This window comes from Colias croceus, chromosome 11, assembly GCF_905220415.1.
Source record: "Colias croceus chromosome 11, ilColCroc2.1".
Taxonomy (NCBI): Eukaryota; Metazoa; Arthropoda; class Insecta; order Lepidoptera; family Pieridae; genus Colias; species Colias croceus.
Genome location: NC_059547.1, coordinates 6,156,027 through 6,171,692, shown reverse-complemented (window position 1 = coordinate 6,171,692; position 15,666 = coordinate 6,156,027). Strand labels below are relative to the sequence as shown.

The 15,666-nt window shown below is 31.4% G+C and overlaps 3 protein-coding genes across 3 annotated transcripts; 1 reads left to right on the top strand and 2 right to left on the bottom strand.

The window, feature by feature from the left end:
- Nucleotides 1–3: 3 nt before the first annotated feature.
- On the bottom strand, nucleotides 4–3,969 carry LOC123695524 (protein yellow-like). Its single transcript, XM_045641399.1, has 4 exons — nucleotides 3,836–3,969; nucleotides 2,543–2,694; nucleotides 1,313–1,491; nucleotides 4–1,009 (listed from the first exon to the last, which is right to left on the bottom strand). The coding sequence occupies exons 1-4, from the start codon at nucleotides 3,839–3,841 to the stop codon at nucleotides 120–122; spliced, it is 1,227 nt and encodes a 408-aa protein (XP_045497355.1). The 5' UTR covers nucleotides 3,842–3,969; the 3' UTR covers nucleotides 4–119.
- A 449-nt stretch (nucleotides 3,970–4,418) lies between these two features.
- Nucleotides 4,419–10,780, bottom strand: LOC123695417 (protein yellow-like). The gene is made up of 4 exons (XM_045641260.1): nucleotides 10,481–10,780; nucleotides 6,018–6,189; nucleotides 5,619–5,800; nucleotides 4,419–5,429 (listed from the first exon to the last, which is right to left on the bottom strand). The coding sequence occupies exons 1-4, from the start codon at nucleotides 10,701–10,703 to the stop codon at nucleotides 4,480–4,482; spliced, it is 1,527 nt and encodes a 508-aa protein (XP_045497216.1). The 5' UTR covers nucleotides 10,704–10,780; the 3' UTR covers nucleotides 4,419–4,479.
- A 1,283-nt stretch (nucleotides 10,781–12,063) lies between these two features.
- LOC123695622 (UPF0764 protein C16orf89 homolog) lies at nucleotides 12,064–15,386 on the top strand. The gene is made up of 6 exons (XM_045641525.1): nucleotides 12,064–12,315; nucleotides 13,197–13,346; nucleotides 14,177–14,329; nucleotides 14,504–14,797; nucleotides 14,960–15,129; nucleotides 15,240–15,386. Exons 1-6 carry the CDS (start codon nucleotides 12,117–12,119, stop codon nucleotides 15,384–15,386), a joined length of 1,113 nt encoding a protein of 370 aa, XP_045497481.1. The 5' UTR covers nucleotides 12,064–12,116.
- Nucleotides 15,387–15,666: the final 280 nt, after the last annotated feature.

The window sequence follows — 15,666 nt, the reverse complement described above, 5'->3', positions numbered from 1 at the left end:
TCGTAACTTTCTGTCGCATTTTATTTCACCTATTCACATATTCAATAAAATTAATGATCAATAACTTAATTTATATATTTTATAATAATAGGTTTATCAGAATATTAATACTAGTACTACTAGTATTGACAAACAGTATTCGCAATTGATGCGATCGGATCTAGAAACATAACTCTAAAATTGTATTCATTCGGGTTAAGCAAGTTAAATTGATACATAGGTAATCGATTAGTTACAATCCACCCTACTTGTGGTACTTCATGATCTATTCTCAGATCGTTAGGAAATACCAATGTTTTATTATTTTTGGCTACAATACCTAAATTTTCAACTCTGTACTCCTTGCGTGTGTCCCAACATCCGATACTGTCTTGCGAAACAAGGTTAAAGAACATGATACCATTGCGGTCGACAGCTGCGGCGGATACTTGTCCTATGGGTCCACGGCTTTCGCCAAGGAGCTTAAATTCACCCACAGAGTCGTCAACACGTGCAGGGTCGCGAATTACAGACGTATAAACCACAAATTCGTGCATGCCCGACATAGAGTGGTAATACAACGGCCGGTCTCCTAAATGATATGGGCCTAGTGACATGCCAAATAATCCGTCAGGCCACTGGAAGTTTACGCCATGTAAAGTGTAGTTTGACAGCAACGGTTCTGGGTAAAACGTGTAGTGATTGAATTTCCAAAATTCTCCGTCCGCTCCTCTAAATACAATAAGGCCGTAGCGTCTCACATCCGATATGTAAACGTGTAAATCCTTGCATTGCGGATCTCTAGAGTCTACTATGATATTCGTTATCAATGAGTCTTGCAAAACAAACTGTTCAGGTATCGGGAATTTTCCCACAATTGTATCTTTTTCCAAATCAATAGCTATTAAAGTCGGTGGACACAGCTGGCGGGGAGTTTCAAAAGCTTCAATTTGACCGGAGTCGAGCACCCACATTATTCCACAATGATCTATAACCATTCTGAACACAGATGTTATTCCTGTGCAATTATCTGGAAAAAAAGAAAAAATATACATAATAATTCACTTTCATGTGAATCTGAACTCAGACTCTCAAGGTCTTCCTAGTCTTCTTCGCTGTTTCTATTAAAAACTAAGACTACTATGTTCGTAAGTATAAAGTAATTTTTTTACCACATTAAATGAAATTAAAAACACTTCAAATTTTAATTTAAAATGCATTGCATTTTTGCAACAAATATATTGATCGGAGGAACTTAAGCGGAGCTTTTAAGTTCAACTAACGTAAATAAAAAATATGTTTTTCGTTATTTAAAGATTAAAGAGTAAATTACCAGCGGTGTGCCAATCCCAGTTTGGATAAGGAGTTAGTGGTGGGGATGTTTCTTGAGCAACCACGGGTAGAACCGAAAGACTCGCAGGTATACCCTTCTTCCATCGAGGTGTACTCACGAAAACACGATTTTTCCATCTTTCAACTCCCAGCGGAATTACATTTGATTGAATGTATTGCCTGAAATGAATATTGTTTTGTAAAGAATACAAAGAATATAATATGTATAAACATCTCAGTGCGGATGAAATCGTTTATAAGAATTATAACTAACTATTATTTGGCACTCCTTTAGGATACAATATAATCATCATATTTATAGAATTATATCTCGTATTTAACTCATATAAAAATTATTATCAATATACGAATTACCAATTATTAAATATCAGGTACTCATCATTGTATCTAATACTAAGATGACGAGTTTGTTTTGTAATACATTGGAAATATTTTACACATATTTTACATATTTTTTTCTCATATCAAAAAAATCAAATCCTATTTTTAATAGAGTTTTCTATCAACTATGTAATCATCTAAATAGACATCTAGACACATTATACTTATTAGTATTACAATTTCTGGTTTGACTGCTTTGTTAACACGCTTGCTCATTCTTCCATCAAATGGAAAAATTTCATATATTTAAGTACTTAAACAATACAAAAATAATACCTACTTTTAAGTTATTTCCAAAGTTAGAGTTTGGGAACGATCCTCGATAAAGAGGAAAACATAAAAAAAATAGAAAGATCCTTGGTTAAATCAAAGATACCAAAGAAAGTTGTGTAATATCTACAACATAGCTCACGAATGGCTGAACGGATTTTAATGATTTTTAGTTTGTTGGATTTGTCTTCGCGTGGATTCAGGATTAGTAGGTAGGTATAGTAATAGTTATAAAATAAAACATTTATATTATAACAAATTTTATAAAATAGCGCGAGCTTGTAGGAGTTAACAAATACCTAAACAGACTTAAAAAATATGTTTAAAAATATTTAAATAAGTCTATCGAGTCGCACTTCCTACCTATGGAGCAACAGTTTGAGTTATTTTTTTCAAAGTTGGAGAGGCGTGAAGTAACAGGTTACTTTAAATAGCATTAGTAATTGATATGTTTGAATTTTTGGATTTCCGTTTCACAACTAAACTAGTTATAATGTAACCTTTAAAATATTTCTACTTATATTATTAATTTTTAAAATCAAATATTTATATCACGTACCCATTTTCGATCGCAGTTTTTCTTTCGTCTTCGGTAGGGAAGACAAAGTCCATTTGTTTCCATCTGTACAGAGTGCCAATCGACTTTTGTGGAACACTCAACACATTGCTCGTTGATATAATTCCTCCCAAAAATAATGCTATTGAAAATAACTGCAAGACAAAATTAAATGATGTGAACATGCTTCGTATATAACCGTGCACGACTGACTATTTCTTCATCTTTTAGGTTAAGTGAGAAACTATAATATAGAAGCTGAGAACGCTGTTAACTTAATATAAGAAAATTGCTAGTTTATCAAAGTGTGGGATATTAATCATAGTATTATATTTCAATGCCCGGCCATGTAAGACTAGTTTGAATTGACCTCGTTGCATAGTTTGTAAATACGAAAGGATAACACAAAACTCGTAACTGTATTTAAATTATTGAATTCATTAAATTATATAACATAGAATCAGTTTATTTTAGAAATAAAAATAACCAATTACTAAATGAGAAATAGTATATATATATACGAATAAAAATAGACTAAACTAGATTGTCGCTGTTTTGATTTCATAATTTATTTTAATTTAGAAAGTTTGTTTCATTTCATTATCACATTGATTTCTTTAAATTTTAGTCTCAGCTCATGAATTTTAATATGTACTTACATAAGATATTATGTAAAATTAGTATACTTAACTATATAGGTGTATAAATTATTAGAGAGTATATATTAGGAGGGTTATAGGTACCTATATAATTATTATACCTATAGTAAATGAAAACAATCTTTGAAAGTAAAAATGGACAATTCTTGTTTATTTTCGTGTTTCTAGTACTTTTAAGTACTTAGTTATATATTGTCTATAGTTATTTAAATAAAATAAATTATATCAAACTCATATGTAGGTAAATCGTTTATTTTATACCGATTTCAATTTTATTTGTGGGATGCTAAATTATGTTTGAAATATAAACAATAGAGATGATATGGGAAACAAATAAATTAAGTTTTTTTATATGCCTCACCCCTTGTTTCATAAATGTAAGAAACGTTGAACGATGTATTACATACATACATATTATGTGCTTTGTGCGTAAGTAACGGTGCGTATGTATCATTATTGATCTTTACGCATACCATATTTAATATTATATAATCAGCAGCAAAAATTAACAAAAGAAATACAATAATTTTTATTATTCATAATTAATATTAAATGTAAGTAGATATATTTTATAAATACATTTGGAAACTTCAATAAAATAAATAAATATTATTTATTTATGAAATAAATATCTTACCTTCATTTTCACTGCTCCACGACTGATTCGAAGCTAATGTTCAGAAGTTATGTTGACTACGCCCACTTAAAAATTAATGAACATAGTATTGCGTAAATACATTATGTACGATGACGGTCTGTAGCACGTTTTAACCAGAACAACTTCATGCCAGTTTTCAAGAAGGAAATTGATCGATTATTTACTTATAAAGATCATATATGTGTTTAATTTTTTAACGATAAAAACAGAAAAAAAGAACTGTGCTGATACTTTTTATTCATTATGCCGTGAATAGATAGCTAAATGTAATCAATTCAAGTTATAGGTCTGAAACTGAAGTTTTAATGCAATAATAAAACCAGAACTAAGTATATATAATATTTCTGTAGTTATCAAAGTGGAATCCGAGAATTCCTGATAGAGTTTAAAAGCAATTTCACATATCGTATAATTTTGCTATTTTTTTTTCTTTTTAATGCGATGTATATAGGTAGCAGCAGGTGAATTTAATACATATTTTTTTCTTTTCAATTGCTTGAATAGTCAAAATTTTACCGTATCTATTTATTATTACACTTGTAATAAAATTAAATAAACGTAATAGGGTCATGTATATTTTATTTACAAGAGAATATTTTACACTTATCCTTAAAGTATAATATTTATGGCCACAAATCAGTATGAATAATTGGTCTCTCTGCCATGGGATAACCTGGATCACAAACCGTGCCTCGAACCGCTTCTATCGTATCAACATACATGATACGATAATTATAGTCTTCTGGATCTAATGGACCCTCTTGAAAAATTGGTAATCTGTTTGATATTACCCATAAGCTCTGCCGCTCACTTTGATCCACTTTAATATCATTAGGGAAAATTAGCGTCTCTGGGTTCCTAGCCACGGTACCGGTTGTTATTTTTTGATACGGTTTTTTAGTATCCCAGCATGCTATACTGTCTCTAGTGACTAATCCGTAAAACATTACTCCACGCCTATCTATGGCAGATGCTGATGATTGTCCAAACAGCCCCCTACTTTCTCCTAATAGATTAAACTCAGTTGCACTGTTATTAACACGTGATGGTTCGCGAAGAACAGACGTTTTGACGTAAAACTCTCTGTAACTTGACATTGAATGGAAGTAAAGGATTCTTTCCTGAAAGTAATTGACTGGAGATAAAGCTAGACCAAATATACCATCGGACCATTGAAAATTATGTCCATGAAGTGTATAATTTGATGCCAAAGGATCTGGATAGAATAAATGATGCGAAAAACGCCAAAAACTGGCGTCCCTCTCGCGAAATACTAATAGACCAAATCTCCAAGTATCAGCAATGTAAACGTGTAGATCTGAACAATCTGATGTTCTAGAATCCACTACAATATTGGAGAACAGAGAATCTTGGAGCACATATTTTTCAGGAATAGTATATCGTGCTACAAGTTCATCGTTTTGTAAATTAAAGACAACGATGCTAGGTGGACATATTTGTTTAGGGTTGTCTTGTGAATCAATTTGTCCAGAATCCAAGACCCATAATCTTCCACATTGATCCACGTTGATGCGAAATACTGATGTTAAGCCAGAGCAATTGTTTTGGTTATCTGAAATGAAATAAACATAAATTAGTTAATAATATTTGTACTTCTCACAGACATATCATCTTATATTATATGAAATTTTTTTGTTATTGTGTTAGATATTTTAGACTATTCGTTACAAACATACGTCTATTCTATTTATATGCAAGTACAAATCCTAAAATTATGTTTCTTCATTAAAAATGTACTCACTGAAGGCTCTATGAAAGCTCCAATCCGGGTACGGTCTGAGGAGGGGCGACACTACGCCCCCAAAACGGGACACAGTAGCCAGAGTCGCGGGAACGCCTTGCCTCCAGCTGGGTAATGTCACCCAAACCCGCGATCCCCACACTTCTAAACCCAATGGCAGAACACTATCTGGTACGTATTGCCTGAAAACGCAGATACACTTTCGTTAAGACTTTTCAGTGTTCTAAGACCATAAGGTATTGATGATACATATCATGAAATAAATTAATACCTATTAATGTATAAAAATTTTGTTCAATAAAACAAACAAACGTAGTCGATAGGTGCACTTTTTCTTTCATAAAATGATTTTCACAAAAAAATAGCTGTTATATTACCATTATCATAGTATCTATGTACCTAGAAGAGAGAGCTCTCTGTCGATGCAGTTCGGACGGAAACTCGAAGTCAATATATTTCCATTTGTAAAGAGTACTGAAAGGTGGAGTATCCACATCCGCTGGTAGAGATTGTGAACTCGCTAATCCTAACATAGCAAGCCATAGTGTGACACCCGCTGATCGCTCATTTGCTGAAAATTGAATTTAAAATATGTTTAGTATTAATTTGAGCTTCAGTCACATATAGTCTGTTGTTCTAGAAGGAAGATAAGATCTAGGATCAGAAGTTAGCTAAGTAAGCTTTCAGAATTGTTATGGTTTACCTTAGTACATATTATGTATATAATGTATTATGTACGATTTACGTCGATGCTTTACGCGAAATAAAAGAAAAAAATTGGGAAAATCAAAATTTACTTTTCCGATCTAGAAACATTAAATAAATGTTCATTTGCTGTTTTGCCAATATCTTAATATTATGTCAGGCTTACCTTGAAGAAACATTATTAATTGATACTATCGATATGTAATATTATAATTCAAAAATTAATATAGATAATGTTTGTTTTTGTGTATTTCCTTGTTCACGACATTTTAAATTATTTTAATTGTCACAGAACTTATCGTTGAACAAGTTAGTTAGAACATCATCGAATGTGAAATGAACGCATCGATGTTTAATGAAATTTTATATCAGCAAAAACATTTATACAAGGAACGGTGAAATGTTTAACTTATTTATTTTCGTTGTAACTCATTCAAAACTCAAGTTATCATACGATATTTGACAGCTAGGGCAAAACCAAAACCAAAACTTGCCAAAACCAAACCCAACCCACCAAAATGAGAATGAAACCCATGCCCTTAACCCCCGGGAAAAGAGCTCTGGGGTTATCGGATTCCCAATGCCTACTCCTATCGAGTCGAGAGTATGTACGTATATGTATATCTAATGTAGAATTACACCGAAAATAAAATTCTTAAAAATATAAAATAGGAAGCAGCAGTGTTATAAATAAGGGGCCCGAGAACTGCTCGCTGAAAATTTAACGCCAAGATAACACTAGAGCAATCATTTTTTTATACCTTGATGCTAATTTATCGAGACAGGCGTAACAGTGTTTATGCATTTGAAAGTGGATTTTGAAGAACACTATGAGAACAATAAGAATCTATTTGAAACCGTAAACTCTTCAATTAATATGAACGATCTGGTTACGAAGGCACCTCGAGATATTAATTAAATTTTAATTTACCTACCTATACTTTTTTTAATTATAATTTTATAAATTAACTAGCTTCCGCCCGCGCCTCCGTCCGCGCGGATGTCGGTCTTTGCGAGGATGGTTTATTTCTCCATTTTGAGACCTCTGACAATAACATCTTGTAAATATCTATTGGACCCAATTCCCAAATACGGTAAGGCCTAAGGGTTAGGCCTATAATAATACGCAACGTGTGTTCGCGGTTCTACGGAACAACGTCTATGGATAAAACTGAAAAATTAAGATTAATTTTTTTCTACGTATTTTTCCAGGATAAAAAGTATCCTATTTTACGCCCAGGATAATAAGGTATAATTATACCAAGTTTCATCGAAATCGAACCGCTAGTTTTCACGTGATGCCTTCACATACAGACAGACAGACAGACAGACAGACAGACAGACAGACAAAAATTTTTTTAATCATATATTTGGGTTTGGTATCGATCCAGTAACACCCCCTGGTATTTATTTTTTCAATATTTTCAATGTACAGAATTGACCCTTCTACAGATTTATTATATGTATAGATTTAAGAGCTCCCTTTATTTTATTCATAAGCTTATGCAAAGTATAAAAGAACAAAATCATTTGTGATGAAAAAATGATAAACTATAGTCTAATTAGATAAAACAAGTTTTTATATAAAAACAACCTCTGCCTGGTGGCAGAGATGGTTCTCTGAATGAGAATCACTGAAGTACATTTACTGCTTAACTGAGATTTGTAAATTTAGTTATTGTTTCCTTAACCTTTGGCATATTGTAGGTACATATTTCATAAATATCTTAAAAATTAGCTCCTAATAATGTAGTCCAGTTCCCGAAGAGGTCACGACCATATAAGATGAGATTAGACTTTACTGCGAGATATACACCAGCGCTCAGTGGGAAGAGCGAGTTAAAATGAAAGAATAAATTTTAGATTTTAATTTTTTATAGATTTGCTACATATACGTAGAGATAATATGATAGGAATAAAATATTTTACAACAAAAAAGGTTTTAACATTAAATAAAAATGTAATGAAATCTTCTAATCGTAACGTTACAAAATCTATTCTAAATTAAAACTAGGAATAGGAATTAACTAATAATAGAAACTAGGAACTTCTTCAGAAATTTTACTTGTTTTATTTTCAATCTTCACTATTGTTAAATTTATGGTTTACCTCTGAAACACTTGTAAGAGTGTTTATTTTTTGATGCTTAAAAATGTATTACAAACGTTTTAAAACAATCAATAGCACGTTGAGTAATTTTCTATCAAAATGTAGACACGCTTGATTTAGCATAAGTAAAGCGATGATTTCTCTCTGAAGTAGGTACCTTTAGATTTAAAGATTATGCTAATCAAAATGCGATTTCAAGTACAAATAAAATATGTTAAATGCTCGTTTAAATTGGGGATAGTATTAGCATTTACTCGGTGAAATTATTTACTTAGATAGGCTAGGCTAGATAATTATTAATCATTTGGAAAAACACTATTTTTTTGATGTAACTAGTACTAAGTAGTTAAATTTTAGGCATATCTATTTCAGTTAGAGAAACTGTACAGGCGAGGCAATGATAATAACTGCCAACAAAAAGGCATACGCAAAAACTCAGAGCAACAATAATACTTATCTATATTTGCATAAAAAATTTATTTAGATTTGTGGTTACCTATTTACGATGAAATACAGTTATAGTGGGTTTGGTTATAATGATTTCTAAGAAAAAACGATTTATGAGGTAACTGAAGTTACCAATACTTTATTATAAATTCTACATTGTAGATAAGATTGATAATTATTTTGCGTAAATAAAATTATTAAACATCCTTATAATAAATTAAAAGTGACTAAATATTTCAGAAACGCCAATTTAAACTAAGTACTTAGAATTAGGTATAGTTGTAATGATCAAATGGTTATTCTTTACTTTATAGTGAAAGGTTATTTAAATTAATTAGGTGAAGATGGTAACATAATAAAAATATAAAACAGAGATTATTCATCCGTATGATTGGAAAATGACAAAGAGTAGGTACCAGTACCCACGTAGGTAGTTGCCAATCAAAAACAATTTACCAAATTTCGTGACAGGGAAGTTAACAATAAAGCAATACCTACTACTAGATATTTTTAGCTTTGTTATTGTAATTAAGTTTACTTCTGTAACATTTTTTATTGGACATGGTCAGTTCAGTTGTATAGTTTCCGCATGTGATGTATAACGCTAGGTTTAACTGAGTAACTGACTTAACTTTCACCATTGCCATATACGATATAGTAGTTTTATTTAATCTAGTATATCTAAACTTTCCTCGATACATGTAACGATCTATGTAATGGTGGTATGCCATAATAATTATGAAACACCCACAGCCCACAGTCCTATTTCATCCTTTCCCATTTTGCTTTGAACGAGAAAGTTAATAGAAAGGTTGGAAATACTGGTTACTCAGTCCCTTTAATATCGTTTTATTTTTGCTATCTCCTTTCAATATTATTTATATAATCTGTCACAACACAAATAAGATCGTATATTTTATCTTAGAATCTTTAAACGAATGTGATATCCAGTAACGACTATCTGTTCTGAATTTCAATGCACAATAAAATTAATATTCATTCAATTTCTATTTCATACGCCGTTAAAATATTTTATGGAATGTTAGATAGAGATTAACTTGACTATGACCTAAAATTAATAGACACTTTTTCTATATGTAGGTAGTACATATCTACACTATATGTATCTACTTAACGCCTGTTATTTAATCTTAACCGGTAGTGTAAATTATATTTAATAAGGTTGTTATGATAAATGTTAATGACATTACATTATATAAAATAAACACAACTAGGTACATTACTGATGCTGTAAAAACTATAGTATTTAATAAATTACATACTAGGTATGTAATATATGTGTATGTGTAAAGCTAAAAAAATGCCTAAGTAATAATTAATTTTCTAGTATTTAATAGTTGTATGTATTTACATATTATATTCATGAAAAGTAAGTACTATTGCAATTAAAATAAAATAGGTAGGTAACCTTATTTATGCACGTGCCGATTTTTTTATGAGTAGGAAGAAATTATGTATATTTTTTATTTAATTTAATAAGATAAATTTTTATTACCAGTTTCTGGGTAGTATCTGGGTATATAAAAAAATAATAATTGGTGCATTGGTTTTCTATGATTAATTTAAAATTAGTTACATACCTTGATAAGCTTTTTTCGATTCTAAATGACTATAGTACTTCCTCCTTCGATATTGATACGGAGACAACCGTTCATTGTTTGTATATTTTTGATCATAAAAGCTTAATACATTTAGATCACGCTGTTCCAAATATGGGTTCACATTTTTATATTTAGCACTGATATCGGTAAACGTAACCGACGGTGACGACCACTGTATAAACCATTGTTGTGACACTGCCATATTACATATTTATATTAAACGCAAGTATTAATTGTATCGCTAAACCCGCGTCTGTAATAGGACCTATGAGCGTAAGAGCTATCACCGTTCTAAAGACCAATCTCAAAATATTGTCTGCACGAAGGCAGTAGTCTTGGCGTTTCAAAATAAGATATCGCCCTGTTTTTTCTTCCAATGTATATTTTGCTGCTTGCACTAATGGTAACGTACAAAATATTGTGTAACTGTACCAAATACTCGATTAGGCCTTTATGTGTTCATTCGGTCGGCTAGTAGCTGTAATAAATATCTTGCCAAATTTTTACAATCTATATTCTGAAATTGTCCAAAACAATATAAATATTTAAAAAAAAATAAAGAAAATGAAAAAAATAATGATTGAATTTCAAAAATAAAAAAATAATGATTGAATTTCCTTATCTAAGTTCCTTATGCTCTATCTGCCGAATTTTGTAGTGCCGCTTTAGCTTTTCTTATATTTTTTCGAACCTTTTATTTATTTATTTTTTTCAAGTGGGGAAATCTTTCCTTATAATAAATACCCACGGCTCCCGGGTCAGGAGCTGTAGGGCGTGGGTTATGTCGGATTCGTATCGACTAAAACCCCACCGTGTACCAACGCGCTGATTTAGACAGGATGCAGGAACACTATTTAATTGCAATCTTCCGCCTGTCCCGCCCAGCAGTTGCCCGTTTCCAGGCCCTCCGCCAATTGCCTGTTTCCAGACCCTCCACCAAATGTCCACCCCAAGACGGCGCAAGCTGTACACGAACTCACGCCACCCGCTCCTCTATTTCGAACCTTCCAATGTCTAGAGCAAGCATACAATTTTGAAGTTCATATTGAAACATTGTAAATCTTCATTTCACAGATTACGAATGAAGATGTTTTAACATGGTAACGTTTTATTTAAAAAGCAATTTTGAAATAACTATAATCGTCAACCATAACAAATGAGATTGATCTATTGTGCGAAATCATTGTAGTAGTTATTTGGGCTAATGTCTATGGTGAAGTTTTCTGTAACAAATTACGTTATTACTATAATTTTGGACATACAATAATATGATTTTATTGAGAACAACGATTGCAGTACAACTATACAGCTGTGTAGAACTTTTAATTTCTAGAAATACAGTTGAAATGCAATTAAATGAATATTAAATGGCGGTATTAATGTAAAGGAAAGTCAATTTACTGCTGTTAGCGCTGTTAATCAAGAATAATTTCTAATATCTTGTTCCTGGACGATTATATTATAACGACCAGTCGCCTTAATTGTACTCAACTTGGTACACTCCGATAGGACGTTAATGGTTACTTGCACGACCCAATCAAGAACAACCGAGTGGCTTTTGCCGGATTTTTACGACGAAAAACATTTCACTCTCTAAAAGCAATTGTAGTAGAAAATGTTCGGAGAGTACATCGCATTGTTTGTTTTAATAGGTGTTACAGACGCCATCTATCCGTATTTCGATACCCAAGATTTTATCTACAATGTCCCAAAAGTGTATAGAATTTCAATTACGTTGGATAAGTTACTTGAGTTTTACGAAAGGAAGCCATCGAAAGACCCAGAATGGTACATTGCACTTGGAAAAGCCAGAGGTAAACTATAGATAAAAAAAATTAATTCTTTCATTCTACCTATGTATTTCATATCATTACAGGTATATAATTTATTTTTTAACAGATAAAGATCACACATACAAACAATAAAAAATATAATTGTACAAAATCTGAATTTATAGTGCAATTGCAGTTTTTAATTATAAGTATGACCTTATAATTATGTTTTGTATAATTTTAGCAGCTGGGCCATGTTGCGCAAAACTATTTCATCAGAAACATGAAAGGATGATTTTTAATTGTAATCACGCAAGCATAATAGATCAATTTCGTTATAGATGATTATCAGATACTTATGAAATTTATATTAAAACACAACCTGGAAGTTATAATAGTAATTTGCAGTTTAAACATATTTACGTTTACAAAGACGTTATACATACCTACTAGCTAATATTTTTATTAAAATATAAAAATATGTAATAACAAATTTTGCATAGAGACAAATTATTTTCTCCAATAGACTTTTTATTGTACCTATGTAAATTTTAATATATGTTTCAACTTTTTTCTTCAAATATGGATCAATCACGAGCAAAGTATCTTACTAGATCATGAAACGCAACATATTCATCATATTTTTATAGCTCTATTTACATTATTGCGTTAATAGATACTTAATACGAAGGTATTATATTACCTACTTGTTTCATATACCAAGAGAATCATGAAATGTCGAATAAGATAATTATTTTATTTTGGTGAAATTGTACAATTACTTATAAACATTCTTAACGAGTTTGTAGTTATTCTATTCTTTTATCGAGTTATGCATCGAGATTCGAAAACACTCATTTGGGGAAGTGAGCATTTTTCCTGTTTAATTTCCTGAAAAAAAAATACTTATTCAATAATTTTAGGTCAGTTGGAATATACAATAAATGAATTGGATAAATCCGTTCCAATCAAATTGAAAGAAAATTTGAGAAATCTTACTAGACGCATGGATCGAATTCAGAACAAGACAAATATAGGGGCTTTAGTGTATCGAAGCAAGGACTATGAATATGGTTTGTATGATTTTTCAACCGACTGTAAAAAAGGAGGAGGTTCTCAATTTGATTGTATAAAAATACTAACACAAAAGTGTTAGCAACAATTAGAATTGATATTGTTTCAATAGTATTTTAAGACCTAGATATATAAAAGCACTAGGTACACAATACTCAAAGCAATACTTCATTAGTGAAATGTAAATTCCTAAGTATCAAATGTAACCAATAAAAATGTCATGGTCATTATAAATTGCAATACGTATTAAAAATGTGCAATGTATATTATGTTTCACAACTCGTGCACATTTAAAAGATAAGATGGTTAGTGTAACGCACTGGAAGTATTTAACGAATAAATCTACCAAACTCACTGGATCAAGGACACATTTCTTAATCAGTAATGTGTTTTGTATTCATAAGATGAACATGAAGTTTCGTAAGAAATATCTAACTGTGACTTTGCGCTTTTGCTTGGTAAATATTTTGTTTGTGTTTCGAGGTGCAATGATCGAGTATGTGGTTTGACTTATAATAGTCATGTGTTTTCACATTAATCATCTAACCAACATAATTATTATTTAAAAGAAAATTAGTATAAATAATAATAAAAAATCGTATATTTCTGGCTCTACATTGGAAATATAATTATAATTTTCTTACACAGGTTACATTAATATCTAGTGAGCATAAAGCTGCTCCTGAGAAAATACGACATCGTTGATTATTATTATTCGCTCCTTCCTCATAAGACTTATAATCATTATACTTAGGTTTTATTGTAATATCAGCTTCGAATTACTTACCGTCTTTGGACACAAATTTAACCCCTTTTTTGTTTTTAATAGTAGCGAAAGCAATATTTGACAATATGGATGTATTATCATCATTATTTGAGCCATTGACAATTGGGACGATGGGTACGCAGAAGCCATTTAGATTCAACTTTGAACAATACCTTCAAGAAGCTAGAACCAAAATGCCCAGTAGAAAAGCGGCTGGTAATTTCTGTATTTTTATTCCTGAAATGTCTTAAGATTGAGTATACAATTTTCATGTGTTACAATTAGAATTGAAATTATTAATTTAGCACAGTAGTCGATAATTTTTTGTAATGATTTTCCTATAAGCGACGATGGGAAGCAAATCGATTTAGAAGCTTTTAACTTTTTCAGATGCTTGTACTATGCAGTTACTAATATCAGCCATGGAAACTCAAACTACACAATCCGAAGGTGCTTGTGAGTTGACCACAGAATGCCAAGCGCAGCTGATGCAAGGGTCAGCCCTTGCGTTCCAGCAAACGAGTAGAGTTAGAGCCATGACACTAGCCAGAATTTTCGACTGCATGGAAGGAGTAGATATCTCCGCTAATATCTATAAATTATGCATCCAAATCTATAAAGAAACGAAGTCGCTTGAAGCATGGGACCACCCACCTGGAAGCAAAACATTGTTCATGCAACAGAGTAAGTTACTTTTCGTCGTTAAGTTAGTGATTTCACGAAGTACGACGCGACGTAGTTTCACGAGAAATGAGAATTCATGACATGGGAAATGAATTTCTTTGACGATTTTAGCTTTTCCAAAAAGTTTAGTGATACGATATAATTTTGCCTATCTTTTTCTAGTTCTATTTTGCGCATCAGAAGGATATGGAGAGTTTATAAAGCCTCGTTGGATAAATAAAATAATGTCCTGGCAGGAACCGAAAGGTTGCTACTCAGATGATCGTCAACCATTTTTAAGATTAACTGGTTTTATTGGTCCTGCAACCACGTCAACGAAAAAGGATAGAGAAGTAGGAGCACATAATATAACATATTATTTGTTTTCCTAAGCATGGCTATTTCAATAGATATCCTTGGGAATGGTCATCGATAGTATTAAATGTATTTTTTTTTGTTTTAGGAAGAATATCGTATAAAGAAAGCAGCGACGTCTGAAGGTGGTGCGTGTAACTCTTTAACATCAGCCATGGCTCTTGGGTCTCTTGTTATGTACATCCGAGCTTTATTGGAAACAGATCAAGCATTTCAATATGACGTACTAGTATAAATGTAGTTACCGTAGTAAAAGCGTAGTAAATTGTTACAGTGCTACGAAGATCATTTATTTTAATCAGAAATATATTTTTAAACTCAATTGTTGAATCAAATATAACAATTATGATAAAACTAAGAAAACATACACTGTGTTTTTTTTAACAACTTCATCAGATTACATCCTCATTTATTGTGCAATAAAAATGTAAAATATCAAACTTTAGAAATGACATTGACTTTGCATTGATCTAAGCCAAATCTAAGCAATAGATGTACGAATAATTAAAGCTTCG

Coding starts and splice junctions, on each gene's coding strand:
- LOC123695622 (XM_045641525.1), top strand. CDS start 12,117: ATGTTCGGAGAGTACATCGCATTGTTTGTTTTAATAGGTGTTACAGAC. Junction 13,347..14,176: donor AAGCAAGGACTATGAATATG/GTTTGTATGATT, acceptor TGTTTTTAATAG/TAGCGAAAGCAATATTTGAC. Junction 15,130..15,239: donor CAACGAAAAAGGATAGAGAA/GTAGGAGCACAT, acceptor TTTTTGTTTTAG/GAAGAATATCGTATAAAGAA.
- LOC123695417 (XM_045641260.1), bottom strand. CDS start 10,703: ATGGCAGTGTCACAACAATGGTTTATACAGTGGTCGTCACCGTCGGTT. Junction 6,190..10,480: donor ATCGAAAAAAGCTTATCAAG/GTATGTAACTAA, acceptor TTCAATTTTCAG/CAAATGAGCGATCAGCGGGT. Junction 5,801..6,017: donor CAGAGAGCTCTCTCTTCTAG/GTACATAGATAC, acceptor CTGCGTTTTCAG/GCAATACGTACCAGATAGTG.
- LOC123695524 (XM_045641399.1), bottom strand. Junction 1,492..2,542: donor AAAACTGCGATCGAAAATGG/GTACGTGATATA, acceptor TATTCATTTCAG/GCAATACATTCAATCAAATG. Junction 1,010..1,312: donor CTGGGATTGGCACACCGCTG/GTAATTTACTCT, acceptor CTTTTTTTCCAG/ATAATTGCACAGGAATAACA.